At 43.8% G+C, this 17,046-nt stretch overlaps 1 protein-coding gene across 1 annotated transcript in view; it reads left to right on the top strand.

Moving 5' to 3' along the window:
* SMC5 (structural maintenance of chromosomes 5) overlaps nucleotides 1–15,379 on the top strand; it is a 48,829-nt gene extending 33,450 nt beyond the window's left edge. Inside the window, exons 17-24 of the mRNA XM_081881116.1 lie at nucleotides 412–534; nucleotides 5,370–5,495; nucleotides 8,277–8,372; nucleotides 9,061–9,165; nucleotides 10,661–10,780; nucleotides 12,383–12,562; nucleotides 12,643–12,738; nucleotides 14,505–15,379. Of these exons, the coding sequence (XP_081737242.1) occupies nucleotides 412–534; nucleotides 5,370–5,495; nucleotides 8,277–8,372; nucleotides 9,061–9,165; nucleotides 10,661–10,780; nucleotides 12,383–12,562; nucleotides 12,643–12,738; nucleotides 14,505–14,636 (978 nt within the window). The 3' untranslated portion in view covers nucleotides 14,637–15,379. The remainder of the gene's footprint in view (nucleotides 1–411; nucleotides 535–5,369; nucleotides 5,496–8,276; nucleotides 8,373–9,060; nucleotides 9,166–10,660; nucleotides 10,781–12,382; nucleotides 12,563–12,642; nucleotides 12,739–14,504) is intronic.
* Nucleotides 15,380–17,046: the final 1,667 nt, after the last annotated feature.

A 17,046-nucleotide genomic window follows, 5' to 3' on the forward strand; every position in this document is an offset into this window, starting at 1 on the left:
TTCCCCAAAACGAAGACCTAATTGATAGATGTATTGAACGTTTTATTTCTCAATTGCTTGTCACCTAGAGGAGTCCATTAACATCAATGTTGTTATGAGCCTGATGCATGACAGTGCAAATGTTCCAAAGGAATAAAGTCTACAAAAATGCCCACTCATAAGTATATTACAAGGTGAAGGGTGGGATATAAATTTTAATAATACATAAATAAATAATAAAAAGTGCTTTGCGCTATCATTCTGGCAGGTTGGAATGAATTGTTACTCACCTGGGAAAAGCAAACTTTATTCTCAGTTGCCAAGTGTTTGATCAAACAGAAGAGGCATTGCATCTGGATAAACACCAGATTGAAGAATAATAAATGCTTTTCTTTTTAGCAAAATCTTCTAAATGATACTTGTTTTCCACAGAGTTGTGTGACCTTGAACAAACAGAAAACAGATTTGGTTCTACAGAACATGAAAGCAGCTTTCCACAAGAGCAGCCTTGAGGCTGAATATAAAGCCTGTGCTGTCCAGCTACGAGCTGCAGAGGTAAGACCTGCACTCTCACACTTGTTGAATGAGCTTGAAAACCTACTTTTATATATGGAATGCCGTTTCGGGTCCTGTGTGAGAGGACATGCTCTTCCTGCAAAAGGTGTCTTCAGGTAGGACTGAGAAAGTCCCTCTCTGAAACCCTTGGAGAGCTTTTGCCAATTGGTGTCCCCAATATTTTGCCAGGAGGGATCAGTGGTCTTACTTGCTGCAGGACAGCTTCCTTGTTCATGAGTATATTCAATCAAGATGTGCAAAATAATATGAAAAGGCACAATGCTTACCTAGGGCACCAGCATTTCACATCCTTTTTACACACCCTGACAGATAGGGAGAGCAATTTCCCTGATAGTTTCCCTTACCTGCTCAAGGAAGCCTATCCTTGAGTTTTGAGGACTGCAAATGCAGGTAAATAGAGCACCATTAATAGCAGCAATTAACTTCTTTTGTTAGTGAACTGTGCTGATGGTCTTTAAAAAAGGCTTTGTACAAGTAGTGGCAGACAGGCAAAATCCAATTGAGCCTTTTTCTGTGGAAGACAAATGCTGCATATTTGGGTTCTGTCAGCACAGTGATTCATTAAGAAAAGTAAAACATTATCTCTTAGATTAGAATATGTTTTTCTTGCTAACATGCATGAACATTTAAAAATGACACATGCACATTGGCAGATTTTACAGAGGTGCCTCGCAAGACGAAAATAATCCGTTCCGCGAGTCTCTTCGTCTAGCGGTTTTTTTGTCTTGCGAAGCAAGCCCATTGACGGATTAGCGCTATTAGCGGTTTAGCGGCTTTTAGCGGCTTAGAAAAAAGGGGGGGAGGGGAAAAAAACCGCAGGAACTCGCAAGACATTTTCGTCTTGCGAAGCAAGCCCATAGGAAATTCGTTTTGCGAAGCACCTCCAAAACGGAAAACTCTTTCATCTAGCAAGTTTTCCGTCTTGCGAGGCATTCGTCTTGCGGGGCACCACTGTATGTGCTTTTCTTGTTCAGTATAGCACCTTAGATCAAGAACTCTAATATTTATCTTAAGCAATTTTGGTTATTTAATTTTCTTAATGAATGTGAGAGGCAAATATGTGTTTATGACCCATATGGAACAGTAGGGAGGATTGTTAGCCCCATCTGCTCGTCAGATAATTGGCACAGCCACCTCTGTGTTTGACAACTGTTTTGAGAGAGACTTGATAATTGTCTTGTTTGGATTAATTGATTTTTATTTTATTTTTTGGAACATGTACCGTGGCACATTTGGGGAGAAAAATCCAGCACATACATTGCAGTATTTATTTTAGAATGAATTTTAAGAACACAACAATCATGTTTGCCTTCTGTGTTATTTTTCATAATTAAAAGTTTTGGAATACTGTTAGAGTGGCAATCTTTTCAGCTCAGTTCTGCATGGAAGTGTTAGTCACTGACTACTATTTTTCAGTAGACTCCCATCCTTTTACTCCTAATGGCGTCAAATAAAGCATATGAGGAAATACCAATACTCTGCCAAATATCTCTTTCTGAACAGGCAGAAAGAATAATTATCCTAAAGACTAAGTTTATCATTATTATTTTAGATAGTCCAGCATGGTGCATGTTTTACCCTTCAGAAAATTGTTCTTTTGGCAGATAAGAGAATTTCTCTGCCCCTGTTTCACTAGGAGCAGCTCACAGGGAGGGGGCTGCATGTGCCTGAGCTCCTGCCAGCAGCATCTCTAGTGCAAAGGGCGAGGCAGAACTCCTGCCAGAGTGTCCTCTCAGCACTTACTGACTCCTGATTTCCTCTGTAACAAGAATGGTATGCTGAAGTCTGGTAGTGTCAGGGAACTGCCATCGGAGCTCAGGGTGGTGGAGAGGCTCTCGGATGCTGGGAGACCCTCGGATGCTGAGGAGGGAACCAGTCGGGGAAGAGGGAGGGCTTCCGCTGAAGAAGGAGGGGAGGAGGAGACAGCGTCGGAGGTAAGGCTCAGAGACGCTTCCAGCGAGACCAGCGGTGAGAGCTCAGGAACTCCCCTTGGAACGCCCACTCTGCGCAGAAAGCTGTCGCGCAGGGAATCAAGGAGGAGACTTTCTGTCAAAGAACTTTTATGTTGGAAGAAGTTCAGGAAACGCCCACTGACGGATACTGCCAGTGATTAAGGCGGCCACGAACTTATGGCTGTCCGGTTAGGAAGAGTTTGAAACCAACTACGCAACTGGGAGCGTTTTGGCGTTTACGCACAAGCAACCCCTTATCCCATTACAGGTAGCTACCATAGTGCATTGTTTGTTGGTTGGTTTGTAGCATTAATACCAGACGTAGCTAACCTGAGATCTTCTAGACTCCAGCTCCCATCAGCCCCAGGCAGCGTTGCCAGTGAGCAGAGAGGATGGGACATCTGGAGAGACAAATGTATTAATAACTCCCGATTTGTAACCTGCTTTTCAGCCCAAAAAGTGTTCCAGAGGGGCTTTTGGGAATCCATAATTATACAATCCCTGCCCTTGGGCTTACAACCTAAAAGTCATGACACAAAAGGAAACATGATTGGGAGGGAAGAGGAAAAAAGCAAACTCGGGCACTTGACAGATTAGAGAACTGGGCCAAAACAAACAAGATGAATTTTAACAGGGAGAAATGCAAAGTATTGCACTTGGGCAAAAAAAATGAGAGGCACAAATACAAGATGGGTGACACCTGGCTTGAGAGCAGTACATGTGAAAAGGATCTAGGAGTCTTGGTTGACCACAAACTTGACATGAGCCAACAGTGTGACGCGGCAGCTAAAAAAGCCAATGCAATTCTGGGCTGCATCAATAGGAGTATTGCATCTAGATCAAGGGAAGTAATAGTGCCACTGTATTCTGCTCTGGTCAGACCTCAAGAAAGAAGATTCCACCTAAACATTAGGAAGAACTTCCTGACAGTAAGAGCTTTTCGACAGTGGAATTTGCTGCCAAGGAGTGTGGTGGAGTCTCCTTCTTTGGAGGTCTTTAAGCAGAGGCTTGACAACCATATGTCAGGAGTGCTCTGATGGTGTTTCCTGCTTGGCAGGGGGTTGGACTTGATGGCCCTTGTGGTTTCTTCCAACTCTAGGATTCTATGAGTCTACTAGTTATTTTATTCACTCCCAACAATCGAAACAACTTCTGAGAAGTGGCTGAACCTTGATGTTGTCCTTGACTGTTTGGAGCCTAGCAGAGTTCTGGCAGTGTCTCACCAGTTCCTCCATGACCTGAATGCCCCCCCCCCCCAGCCGTTATTCACAGCACAGTTCTGGCGGCTCAGCCAAGCTGCTGGTAAAAGCAGGAGCAAGTGGGGAAAGGGAAGATGGCAGCTCCTCTTGCTGTGAGCTGCTTCCTAACCCTTGAAGCTTGGGCATTTTTCTCTCTCCTGTGATTCTGAAATGCCTTCTGTGGATGAATATGTTGCTGTACAGAGATTAATAGATCAGACTGGTCTGTGCCTTTAGGTTTATTGATTTATCTATGGCATTTATAGCCCACCTTTCCTCCATTGTTTTCTTCTACTCCATTTTATCCTTGCAGCAGCCCTGTGAGATTAGGCTGAGACACAGCGAGTGGCTCAAGGCCACCCAGGGAGCTTCATGGACTCTTTGGCCACTACACCCCACTGGCTCACTTTCTCACAGGCAAGAGATAGCAAGGGGAAAAGGAGGGGAAGAAAAGCAAGCAAACTCCGTGCCAGTGCCTCAAGTTCCTGGATATTCAGATCAGATGGTACTTGTGGCAAATTGGCCAGCTCTCTTGGAGTACACACAACAGCCGTCTTTCCCCAGCCCAGGGTGGGGATCAGCACGGGTTTCCCTGTTGCTTTGCCACCCCAGGGTGGCTGCCCTTGGAGTCTGGCATTCGCTTTGGCAGCTCCCTGCAGCTGCTGTTTCCCGGCTCGTCTTCCTCTCGCTTCTCTTCCTAGGAGGCCACAATGGCAGCCTCCCTCACAGGGGCAGAAGTCAGGTTGCCCTTCCCCTTGGCCGGGCACTTCACTCCCTGCGCAACTCGCCAGCGACCACACACTGTGCAATGATAGTGTGCTAGAAAACTGTAGCCGCCGCCGCTGAAGTCCTAGGCCAGGACACCCTGGACTGTGTGCGTATGGGTGAAATAAATAAACGCTGGAAATCCAAATAGATGTGTTTTCCTCCATTGAGATGGGTCTAGATTTTATCTTGTGGAAAAAGTTTGTGTGAGAAACAGCTTTGTGGACCAATTCACACAATTATTTTTAGGTTGTGAGATGTAGGTTGAATAACACTTGCAGGTGTTGAAAAATTATTTAAGGGTTTTATCTACAATGCTACAGATGATGTATTTACTTAAGGCATTTTGTGCCCCACTCTTTAACCAAAAAGGGTCCTAGAATGGCTTACAAAAATCAGTCGTAGGACTGTCCCTTTGCTCAGGGTGAAAAGGAAAAATGAAGTGCAGAAGGGAAAGAGCAAACTCAAGCACAAGGTGTTTCAAGGTCCTCTTCTGTGCTGATTCTAGCTGCCCAGCTACACTTTCCTCCCTCAGAGCCGGTCTGGGAGCAGAGCAGTGGACTCTGGCGGAGCAAGGCAGGAAGACAGGTCCTGCCAGACACTTCTTCCCTCAGACTTCAGCTGCAGACCCCACAGGAATCAGCTGGATGGAGCTGCCCTCCCTTCCACACCTGGCTGGTGTCCTCCCAGGGCCCTTTCTACTTGTGGCTCCATTTTTAGTTTTTCAGAGTAATTATTTATTTATTGAATTTATAGCCTGCCCTTCCTCCCAAATTCTGAAGGCCTTGCTTTGGTCAACGTTTTGCTGAGTTTTTCATGAAAAAAATAATACTGCCTCCCCCCCTTCTGTCTATTACAGCAGCAGCTTTTGGAGCTGGATGAAAGGAGACGTGCCCTCTTGGAGAACTGTAAAGGTTTAATGAGGAAAGCTATGCAAGCTTGCAACCTTCGTCCAGATCAAAATATTCCAGAACATTTCAGCAACGTAAGTGCCACAACAAAGGACTGACACACAGACACACACACAACTAAACCCCAGGCGGAGCCATCTTTTGTTGATGGAAACTGTTGCACAATCACATAGGACCATTTTTGCTCTGTTCCGAAAGTGCCTGTTTCCTGGCCTTTATCTTTTAGAACAGTTCAAGAAAATGAATAGGAAAATGTTTTCAAAGTCATCAGTACACCTCATATTACCATATATTTGAAGGCACTTCAAAAACTTATTTTCTAAAAAAAATATTTTTATTGAGTTTTACATAACCAATTTGAATTCAAACATCATCAACATCATCATTTAGGATTCCCTGAATCCTTCGACTCCCCTCCGCCCTTCCATGGTTACCATTATCAATTTCTTCCCCCCCGACTGTCTCCCTTAATTTCTCTATTTGTTTAACAAAGAATCCTTTTTTACTATAGGTCTTTGTATATTACAAGCATTACTCAAATCCTGCCAAAGTTTTTAGTTGTTTACAGTGTTCTCTTAAGTACAGTCATACCTCGGGTTGAATGTGCTTCAGGTTCAGCACTTTCGGGTTGCACTCCGCGGCAACCCGGAAGTAACGGAGCGTGTTACTTCCGGGTTTCGCCGCATGTGCAGACGCTCAAAATGACATCATGCGTGGAAGCGGCAAAACTTGACCCGCGCACGCACCGTCACGTCTTACGTTCCATTCAGGATGCAAATGGGGCTCCGGAACGGATCCTGTTTGCATCCCGAGGTACCACTGTACATTGTAAATTTTCCCCATTCTTCTTAAAGTTCTTCTCTTCCTGGTTTCTGATTTTCCCAGTCATTTTCGCCATTTCGGCGTAGTCCATCATCTTCATCAGCCATTCGTCTCTGGTCGGAACTTTATCGTCTTTCCACCTCTGGGCCGGTAATATTCGCACTGCTGTCGTCATGTACATGAATAGTCGTTTCTGCTCCTTTGGAATCTCTGCACTTAAAAGACCTAGTAGAAAAGCCTCAGGTTTTCCCCCAAATGTTATTTTAAACATTTTTTTAACTCATTGTAAATATTTCCCAGAATGCTCCTGTTATCTTGCACGTTCACCACATGTAGTAGAAGGTGCCTCCTTCTCCTTACATTTCCAACAAACATTTGGAGCAGTTCTGTACATCTTTGCTAATTTTACAGGTGTTAAATACCACTGATCCATCATTTTCATGTAATTCTCCTTCCAACGCACAGCACACTGTAAATTTTAAATCCTCCCTGACACTTCAAAATTTTGATCCAATAGAGAACTTTATCTAAGTTTGTAACACTGAATGTTTAACTTGGTGAGCAAATTAAGACATGGCAAGGCATAAAGAGGTAACCCTGGCAAAGCATAGCCTCAGGTGCCTTGGCTTGTAGAAACCTTTCGCCCTCCCCACTCCCTGCATGCTGTCAGGTAACATAGCATATTTAATTGCATGGAATATTGCCATAATAGATTTCTAATATAGTTTAGTATATAGTATTGCATGATTATAAATTCATTAATAATTATAAATACTGATTGCCTATTTAATGAATCACGTTCATTATTATTAATCAGTGTATATACATTAACTATTGTACAGTGGAACCTCAGTTTTTGAACATAATCTGTTCCAGAAGACCATTCAACTTCCGAAACGTTCAAAAACCAAAAAATGAAAGCAGAAGCCACAATACAATAGGGAAACTCAAAACTGAAGACGCGTAGCACATTTGGCTTCCGAAAACCAAGCAGTTACTTCCGGGTTTTCAGCATTTGGAAGCCGAAATGTACAATGATGGAGGCATTTAGGTTTGATTGTACCAGAATAAATATTTTACAATCTCAGAAAATTTTGGATCATCATTATATCTATAAATATTAGTTACAGTTAAAATAAAGAGCATAGTATCAATCATTGATGTAATTCCCAACAAGGCTTCCTTTATTATAATGATTTATTTTATTTATTAAACAGAATTTATGTACTGCTTAATTTCCAAAAAGTTTATGCGAAACAATATAGACTGCACTAGTTACTAGTTCCCAGGCCCAATTCAAAGTGCTGTATTTAACCTATAAAGCCTTAACAGTTCAGCAGTGCAATACCTCAAGGAACGGCTCTCCCCACATCAACCTACCAGGACCCTGAGATCATCCTCTGTGGCCTTTGTTTGTGTGCCTCCTCCGCAATAGGTCCAGAGGGCGGCAACATGAGAACGGAGCCTTTTCTGCAGTGGCTCCCCACTTGTGGAATGCTCTCCCCAGGGTGGTTCAGCTGCCACCTTTATCATACAACTTTAGGTGCCAGGCGGAAACATTCCTCTTTAACCAGGCCTTTGGCTGATTAACATCCAATACCCTTTTAAAATGTGTTGTGGAAGGGGGGGATTATTGGGTTGTTGCAGACCTTAGAACACTCCAGGCAGCCTTTGGAAGGCACAGCCCATAGAATGCTTCCTGCTACTCCTGCTGCATAAGGAGCTTACAGATGAGCTGAGAATTAAGGGCGTGTATAAGAAATGGAAGAAAGGGGAAATCACAAGCAGCCAACAGTTGTAGGGGGAAGGTCAGGCTGGCTAAAGCGCAGAATGAGTTCAGGCTTGTAAGAGAGGTCAAAAATAATAATAAAAGGTTTCTTTGGCTATGTCCAAAGCAACAGGAAGAACAAGCAAGTGGTAGGTCCTTTGCGTGGAGAAGACAGAGAATACATATGAAGGAACAATTTCTATTCAAATCCTAATCGAGGTTTTTGCAGGGTTGTTGGCATTGATACCAAGGTCCTTTCTTTTAGGCATTCCTTGCTCTTCCAAACACACTGGATGAAATTGACGCTTTGCTGAATGAGGAGAAATCAAGAGCTTCCTGTTTCACAGGCCTCAGCGCTTCAGTATGTATCCCCAGTATTTAACTCCCACACTGTACTACGTTGCTTAGTAATAACAACAATAATAAGCTAAGCAGCAGGAACAATGTGTTGTCAAATGCCATATTCTGAATCTATTAGAATTCTAAATAGCCTTTTTTCTCAGAGACCACTGTGTTCTGGGCTGCTTCTGATTTTTTAAAAAGAGGAAAGAAAAAAACAGAGATTGCAGGGGGAGGGCGGAGAGAATTAGCTTTGGCTCAAAGTACAATTGATGATAATGATAAGACTGGTTTGGTTAATGCCTCTTCCCAAGCCCTCCCTTGCTCTCTGGTGATGTACTGTGGGGAGCTGAGGAAAGGCGGAATCGTTCACCTCTCCACCCTCATGCTCCCTTTCCACCTAAAAGGCAGGCCCTGCACCCACCCATTTTTATATTTGATGGAGGCCAATCCAGTTTTAAATAAACAGCTGTGCTGCTATTGAATATTTGAGGTTCTCCCAGTTAGAAGTGCAGTGTTGCCTCATATTCTTTTCACTTGAGCTAGAAATGTATTTTGTATTGTGAATGTGTAACCAGGTTCCGTGTCTGTTTTCTATTTCAACAAGTAATGGCCTTGTAGTTTTCTGTCTTTGGATTTGGATTGTAAAAGGTCTGTATTGTCCCCTTGGAAGATGTCACCTCTTAAAAAGAGTCATGTCCTCCTGCCAGGTTGTTGAGGAATGTAACAAAAGGACAGAAGAAATAGCACAGATGACAGTGGAGCTGGAGGAGAAGAAAAAAGAATTGGATGACTATAGGCAGAATATTTCACAGGTATTATGTGTATTGGTTATTATTGCCATTATTTTCACTCCATAAGGCATTATAATATAGGGGAGTGTATAAATAGCTGTTGGCCTTCTAATAAACAGTGTGACGCCAACAGTGTGACGCCAACAGTGTGACGCGGCAGCTAAAAAAGCCAATGCAATTCTGCGCTGCATCAATAGGAGTATAGCATCTAGATCAAGGGAAGTAATAGTGCCACTGTATTCTGCTCTGGTCAGACCTCACCTGGAGTACTGTGTCCAGTTCTGGGCACCACAGTTCAAGAAGGACACTGACAAACTGGAACGTGTCCAGAGGAGGGCAACCAAAATGGTCAAAGGCCTGGAAACGATGCCTTATGAGGAACGGCTAAGGGAGCTGGGCATGTTTAGCCTGGAGAAGAGGAGGTTAAGGGGTGATATGATAGCCATGTTCAAATATATAAAAGGATGTCACATAGAGGAAGGAGAAAGGTTGTTTTCTGCTGCTCCAGAGAAGCGGACACGGAGCAATGGATCCAAACTACAAGAAAGAAGATTCCACCTAAACATTAGGAAGAACTTCCTCACAGTGAGAGCTGTTCGACAGTGGAATTTGCTGCCAAGGAGTGTGGTGGAGTCTCCTTCTTTGGAGGTCTTTAAGCAGAGGCTTGACGACCATATGTCAGGAGTACTCTGATGGCGTTTCCTGCTTGGCAGGGGGTTGGACTCGATGGCCCTTGTGGTCTCTTCCAACTCTATGATTCTATGATTCTATGATTCTATGATTCTAAACCATCCTAATATAAGTACAGTCTACAAATCCATGCTTGCAAGAGGTATATGAATGGCAGTGGTACACAGAGGCAAGGAACTCACAAGCCGAGTACACACAGCCGCCGGCAGTTTCAGCCAGCTGGAGCACAGGACTAAGGACTTGTGGAACACCCACACCCACCCACCCCCCCACTGCCGCAGCATGGCAGCACGGTCCTAGCACCCATCCATGGTAACATGGATAGCACATGGCATCCGGTCACCACTGAGTAGCTTCCATGTGCAGTGGGGTGGCTTCATTCACATCAGCAGGTCTGTGTGGCCAATGGGAGTGAGGTTGGGAGGAGCATACTTTGTGTTTGACCTGCACAGGGGCTTTCAGCAACCAAGACAACTTGATGAGAATATCCATTCATGCACACCCTGCACATGCTGGCATTCAGTGCACAGGTCTAGTGTCAACACAGCACAGCCTCTGCCTGGCGCTCTTGTTTTCCACAGGGGGATGACAACTGGCAGTGTAGCCTCCCCTCTTCATTTCCTCCACCCCCACCCCCGGTCCCTGGATCACAACTGGCACAGCACATTGGTGCACATGCACCTTCTAACCCATATGTCAGATGGTGTTTAGGGACACCATTAATAAATAGCATATTTAAAACTTTAACCTCCTGATTGCTGCAGTACAAAGATGTGTATCTGCTGGAAAATTGCTCCTCTTAACATGAGTGTTTTTTTCTTTTTAGGCTAAGGAAAAGTGGCTAAACCCTTTGAAACAGCTAGTTGAGCAAATTAATGAAAAGTTCAGCGGCTTTTTTAGTTCCATGCAGTGTGCCGGGGAAGTGGACCTACATACAGAAAACGAGGTATGATTATCAGTGTTACATTTTGTCTAAGATTGAGAGGAAATCTCTCCATCTGGATCTTCACACCTATATTAAAGAATAAGGAATACCCAGTTGTTTTCTCATATTGTCACTTTTGAAACAGTTCTTGGAAGGTAGTAGCAGGCTTTCTTGGAAAGTATAAACTGTTTTGTTTCGAGACTGGCAGTAACAATAATATTCTATACCAAACCCTGCCAAGCAGTTCTATAAGTTTTATTTAAGTGTTTTCCAAATACATAAAAAGTAGTTCCCAGTGCTCTGCACTAGGAATTGAGACCTTGAGTAGGTTTATTTAGATGAAAGGGGCAGAACATGCTCACTTTGGAGTCAGCCCCAGAGAACACATTTGGCAATGCTTGGTTTGGAATGAGCATATGTAGGATACCTTGTGTAGGATACAACTGAGAAGGAGAAATCAGACCATCAACTCAGACCAGAAAGCAGTTTAACCTCAATAGTCTTCCTTTCTCTCTTGCACTCCTATGGGGATAAGTGAAGTGCTGTGTTTTGGGAGTCCCCTGTGGGGAGGTAAAGCCTGCCTTCTGGCCCGAGTCTTACTGATGGAAATCCCTGCAACCACATAGAAATGCATTACACATGCACACAAACCGTGTGTGTGTGTGTGTGTGTGTGTGTGTGTGTGTGTTAGCCCTGCATCTACCACCTTCCATGTATCATAATTGGCAAGTATTTTGCTAGTCACAATTTAGCAGTTGGGGAGCAGAAGGGAAGTGCCTATTTGCTATTACAAAATGTTAGTGCTGGTTTGTGCTGCTGTGTGAGCACAGCCTTTGGCTTCCAAATGGTCTGGAAAAGATGTTGTGCAAGTGCCCCTTCCTGCCTGTTGAGTGGAAAAGCAGTCTCTTCCATAACAGGAGTATTGTGTTAAGGCTCAGTTTGACACTGCTGCAAGTGTGCTTGTGTTTTTTCATGCTAGTACTGGAGCATAGCTGGGATTGGGATTGGGTTGTTAGATAAAGCTGAAACAAGACTCCAGTCCATGATTTAGTTAGTTTGAAGGGGGGGGGGGAGTTGGTATTAATTGTGGTTTGGTATGCTTACCAGAGTAGTGACTGGGATATGTAGTGTCAGGAATATGTGTATGGCACTGAGTGCCAAGAAGATGGGAAATGAAAGCAAATAAGCTTTGATTTGATGTGATAGCAGCATTTTCTCTCTTTGATTTATTGTACATGACTATGTGCCAACTTAGGGACATGGGTGGCACTGTAGGTTAAACCACAGAGCCTAGGACTTGCCAATCAGAAGGTTGGCGGTTCGAATCCCCGCAATGGGATGAGCTCCCGTTGCTCGGTCCCTGCTCCCGCCAACCTAGCAGTTCGAAAGCATGTCAAAGTGCAAGTAGATAAATAGGTACCGCTCTGGCGGGAAGGTGAACGGTGTTTCCATGCGCTGCTCTGGTTCGCCAGAAGTGGCTTAGTCATGCTGGCCACATGACCTGGAAGTGAGATGAGCGCCACAACCCCAGAGTCGGTCACGGCTGGACCTAATGGTCAGGGGTCTACCTTTACCTTATGTGCCAACTTGCAGATCTCTTACACTGCTATCCTGTTATGACAGGAGGAATATGACAAATACGGGATTCGGATTAGAGTCAAGTTTCGCAGTAGCACCCAACTTCACGAACTGACTCCACACCATCAGAGTGGAGGGGAGAGAAGTGTTTCGACGATGCTGTACCTGATGGCTTTGCAGGAACTCAACAGATGCCCCTTCAGAGTGGTGGATGAAATAAATCAGGTACATATGCCAGCACATGAAAGGGTATACTGTATTCATTAGCAGGAGAGAAAATGTTAACATGTTTATTTCTTTTGCAGGGAATGGACCCAGTTAATGAAAGGAGAGTGTTTGATGTGGTGGTTGAAACGGCTTGCAAAGCGAGCACTTCTCAGTACTTCCTTATTACACCAAAGGTGCGTACTTATGTGGGTGCTGTGCGTGACAGAGTAGTGATACTCTGAGTAGACCCATGAAAATCAGTTGCCTTAAAGTACGTCTGAGTATGACTTACTTGGCTATCACTCTACGTTATTTACAATTCTTTATTCAAACAACAACAATTTATTATTTATACCCCACCCATCTGGCTGGGTTTCCCCAGCCTCTCTGGGCGGCTTCCAACTGAATATTAAAAATAGAATCAAACACTAAAAACTTCCTAAACAGGGCTGCCTTCAGATGTCTTCTAAAAGTCAGGTAGTTGTTTATTTCCTTGACATCTGATGGGAGGGCATTCCACAGAGCAGGCACCACCCCCGAGAAGGCCCTCTGCCTGGTTCCCTGTAATCTCACTTCTTGCAGTGAGGGAACCGCCAGAAGGCCCTCAAAGTTGGACCTCTGTGTCTGGGCTGAACAATGTGGGTATAACCTTCAGGTATACTGGGCCAAGGCCGTTTAGGGCTTTAAAGGTCAGCACCAACACTTTGAATTGTGCTCGGAAACATACTGGGAACCAATGTAGGTGTTTCAGGACCAGTGTTATATGGTCTCGGCTGCCACTCCCAGTCACTAGTCTAGCTGCCGCATTCTGGATTAATTGCAGTTTCTGGGTCACCTTCAAAAGTAGCCCCACATAGAGAGCATTGCAGTAGTTCAAGCAGGAGATAACTAGAGCATGTACCACTCTGGCGAGACAGTCCGCAGGCAAATAGGGTCTCAGCCTGTGTACCAGATGGAGCTGGTAAACAGCTGCCCTGGATACAGAACTGACGTGCACCTCCATGGACAGCTGTGAGTCCAAAATGACTCCCAGGCTGCGCACCTGGTCCTTCAGGGGCACAGTTACCCCATTCAGGACCAGGAAGTCCTCCACACCTGCCCGCTTCCTGTCCCCCAGAAACAGTACTTCTGTCTTGTCAGGGTTCAACCTCAATCTGTTAGCCGCCATCCATCCTCCAACCGCCTCCAGACACTCACGCAGGACCTTCACCGCCTTCCCTGGCTCTGATTTGAAAAAGAGGTAGAGCTGGGTATCATCCGCATACCCAGCCCAAACCCCCTGGTGATGCATAATATTGATGGGAACATTTTCCAGAACATCTAAAACCTGTTTTAAATCAGTCTATTCATTGACATCCCAAGTGCAATCCAGTGCATAGGTATGGTTTTATAAAATCCTTTATGCTTGGGGATTTTCATACTGGAAGCAGCATCATAACCCTTTGAATGCTTCTGTTCTTTGAGACTTGTAGGCAGCTCTGATTTAATTCCATCTCTTTATAATATCAAATAAAGGTGGTTGAAGCAGGTCCTCCAATTTTGGCCCTGGCCCCATGGAATTTCTTCCTGAGGGGGATCCTAACCCTGCAAATATTAAGGGGGAAAGTTAGTATTTTCATTTTGGCAAGCATTTAATTATGCTGGACTAGGATCCAGAGATTCTCTTCCTTTGGCAGAGGGAGTTTGCCTATGGAAGGACTTCTTTTGATAAAAAGGAAACCTTTGGCTCCAACCCATTGTGATTATTATGTTTTAAGGTCTGAAACGTTAAAATGCAGTGTTAATATATAACTACCAAAATGGATATGTGCCAAAAAGGAGAAAGTAAAATAGCATTTTGTTCCTGAGAAACGGACTATGGCTGATGTGGAAAGTACTGGTGTATATTGACTAAGAAACAAATGTGATTGGCAATGGAAGACTCTTTGTAATGGAGCCTTCTTTCTTGATTTGTTGACAGCTCCTGCAGAACCTCACTTATGCACAGAGGATGTCGGTGCTGTTGGTCTACAATGGATCTTCTATGCTAGAATCGAACAAGTTCAGCCTGAAGTGCTTCCATAGGAGACGGCTGCGATTTCTGTGTTCGTAAAGGTCTTCCAGGTGCCTTGATCAAAATTAGTTGGAAAAGTCCAAATAACTTTTATTTATTTTTATTTTATTTATTTACTTAAATGCACAACTCTCTTGAAGAGACTTACATGAGTATAGTGTATACTTCCTTCTACCTTACAGGTCATTGTCCTCTGCAGGCACTTTTAATATTGGCCACCTTTCAGCCTGCTTTGGAAGTGAATTTGTGAGGGAAACACCCATGTAGTCTTTCACAGCTTTGTAGCTTTGCTGTATTTAAATTCTTTTTATATGTCTTTTAAATGTTCAGACATAGCTTTGGCAGTTTTTGGTGAACTGGTAAAGATTTCACCAAATTTGTTCAGCAGGAAAATATAACTGTTTTCACTGCCCATGGTTTTGAGCTAAAAGAGACTATGCAAGCTTTTTAAAGATGTAATGTATGGAATTAATGCAAGATGCTCAACTATAAAAGTACTTCACAATTGCTGCTAAGGTACTATCTTAATTTAATTGTGCTGTGGGAGAGGATGAGAGGTTTCAGACACTTGCCAAGAATATAAAATATCCAGTGTGGTTTTTTTCTTTGTCTAATCAGAAACTATTTGTTTAATTGGTGGTTCTCATTTTGTACAATGAACTATAGTTAAAATATGGGATATGCTTAAATTTTAACCCTGTAAACCTTTTTATGTAAAAAAACATCTTCTGGAAAAAAGCTACCAAACTATTTTTTGTATAATAAATTTATATTGGAAACGATTCATTACATCTTTGCTACTTGAATCATTGTGCATGACTAAACTAGGAAACTTAACTCAATTCTTTAAATATGAGAAAAATGCAAATAAAACTACCATGATACTCATGTTCAAAATGGGATGAGAAACATTTTCAGTTTGATATTATCTTGGTCAGCAGGTTTCCTCAGACATTAATTTTGTCTTTGTGAAAATGGGATGTAAAGTTTGCCCGAGACAAACAAAACTGGAAAGGATGGAATAAGTTTGTCATTCCCAGTCTGTGATCCTTGGAAGGCTGTCTCTGGGATCATAGGATATATTGGAGCTCCCTTTCTGACACAAGATGAAAATCTGGTGCCCACTCTGGGCTGCCGCAAGAATATCTGATGGCCTGGCCCTGCCAGTGTTAGTCAGGCTGAAGGGGTGTTCTGAGAATGTCGGGGGAGGGCTTTGGAAATAGCTTGGATCCAAAGTCCTCCTACTCCCCTGACATCACCACTTAATGCCCCCCCCCCGAATAGATTTAGTTCAGTTCGGGTTATTATTTCTAGTAGGCGGGAAGGTACTTCAATTGAGAGCCTGGCCAGGCTCTGGAAAAGGCAGCTGAATCACCTTCCGGTCTCCCCACCCTTATGTGAGGGGGTCAGCCAAATCATATTTGAAAATTAATTCAAGATTGAAATCCAGGCATCAAATTATTCTGTATGTGTGTATTCAGTTGATTCTTTATCAGGTGTATTCAAGTGTGAGCATTCCTGAAAAAGTCATTCTTAAAGCCTCCACAATACATGAAAAAATAGAGCTTAAATTTGAGGTTTCAATAGTACTGGGGAGAATGATTGCGAAACATTCCTCCATTGAAAACCCAAAGCAGCAGATGCCTTAGATAAGTCTTCAGATTGATCTTAATATGTCCACATTTTGAGAGGGGAATGGGCTGTTGTATCATTTGCCAAAATTCTCTCTCATCTCCAAGTTGTCCAAAGCCTAGTTGGCATTTTGTAGCACAACTTTCCACTTACTACTTTGGCATGTTTCTCACTTTTTTGGGTACTATTGTTTTTAATTCCACTACACAAACAAGAATGACAACAACCCATATTTTGCTGGATCTCTCAGTGGCCTTTGATACCATCGACCATAACATCATTCTGGACCGTTTTGAGGGGCTGGGAGCTGGGGACACTGTTATATAGTGGTTCTGCTCCTTCTGCCGTGTCCAGAAAGTGGTGTCCAGACCCCTGGGTTCTCACTTGTGGGATGCCTCAGGGTTCTGTCCTTTCCCCCATGCTTTTTAACATCTATATGAAGCCTCTGGGAGAGATCATCAGGGGGTTTGGGCTGGGTGTTCATCAGTATGCGGATGATACCCAGCTCTACCTCTCTTTCAAATCAGAACCAGTGAGGGTGGTGAAGGTCCTGTGTGAGTGTCTGGAGGCTGTTGGAGGATGGATGGTGGCTAACAGATTGCAATTGAATCCTGACAAGGCAGAAATACTGTTCTTGGGGGACGGGGTGGGCAGGTGTGGAGGACTCCCTGGTCCTGAATGGGGTAACTGTGCCCTGAAGGACCAGGTGCACAGCCTGGGAGTCATTTTGGTCTCCCAGCTGTCCATGGAGGTGCAGGTCAATTCTGTGGCCAGGGCAGCTGTCTATCAGCTCCATCTGGTAAGCAGGCTGAGACCC

The sequence above is a fragment of the Podarcis erhardii genome, assembly GCF_964252035.2.
Source record: "Podarcis erhardii genome assembly, chromosome: 11".
Taxonomy (NCBI): domain Eukaryota; kingdom Metazoa; phylum Chordata; class Lepidosauria; order Squamata; family Lacertidae; genus Podarcis; species Podarcis erhardii.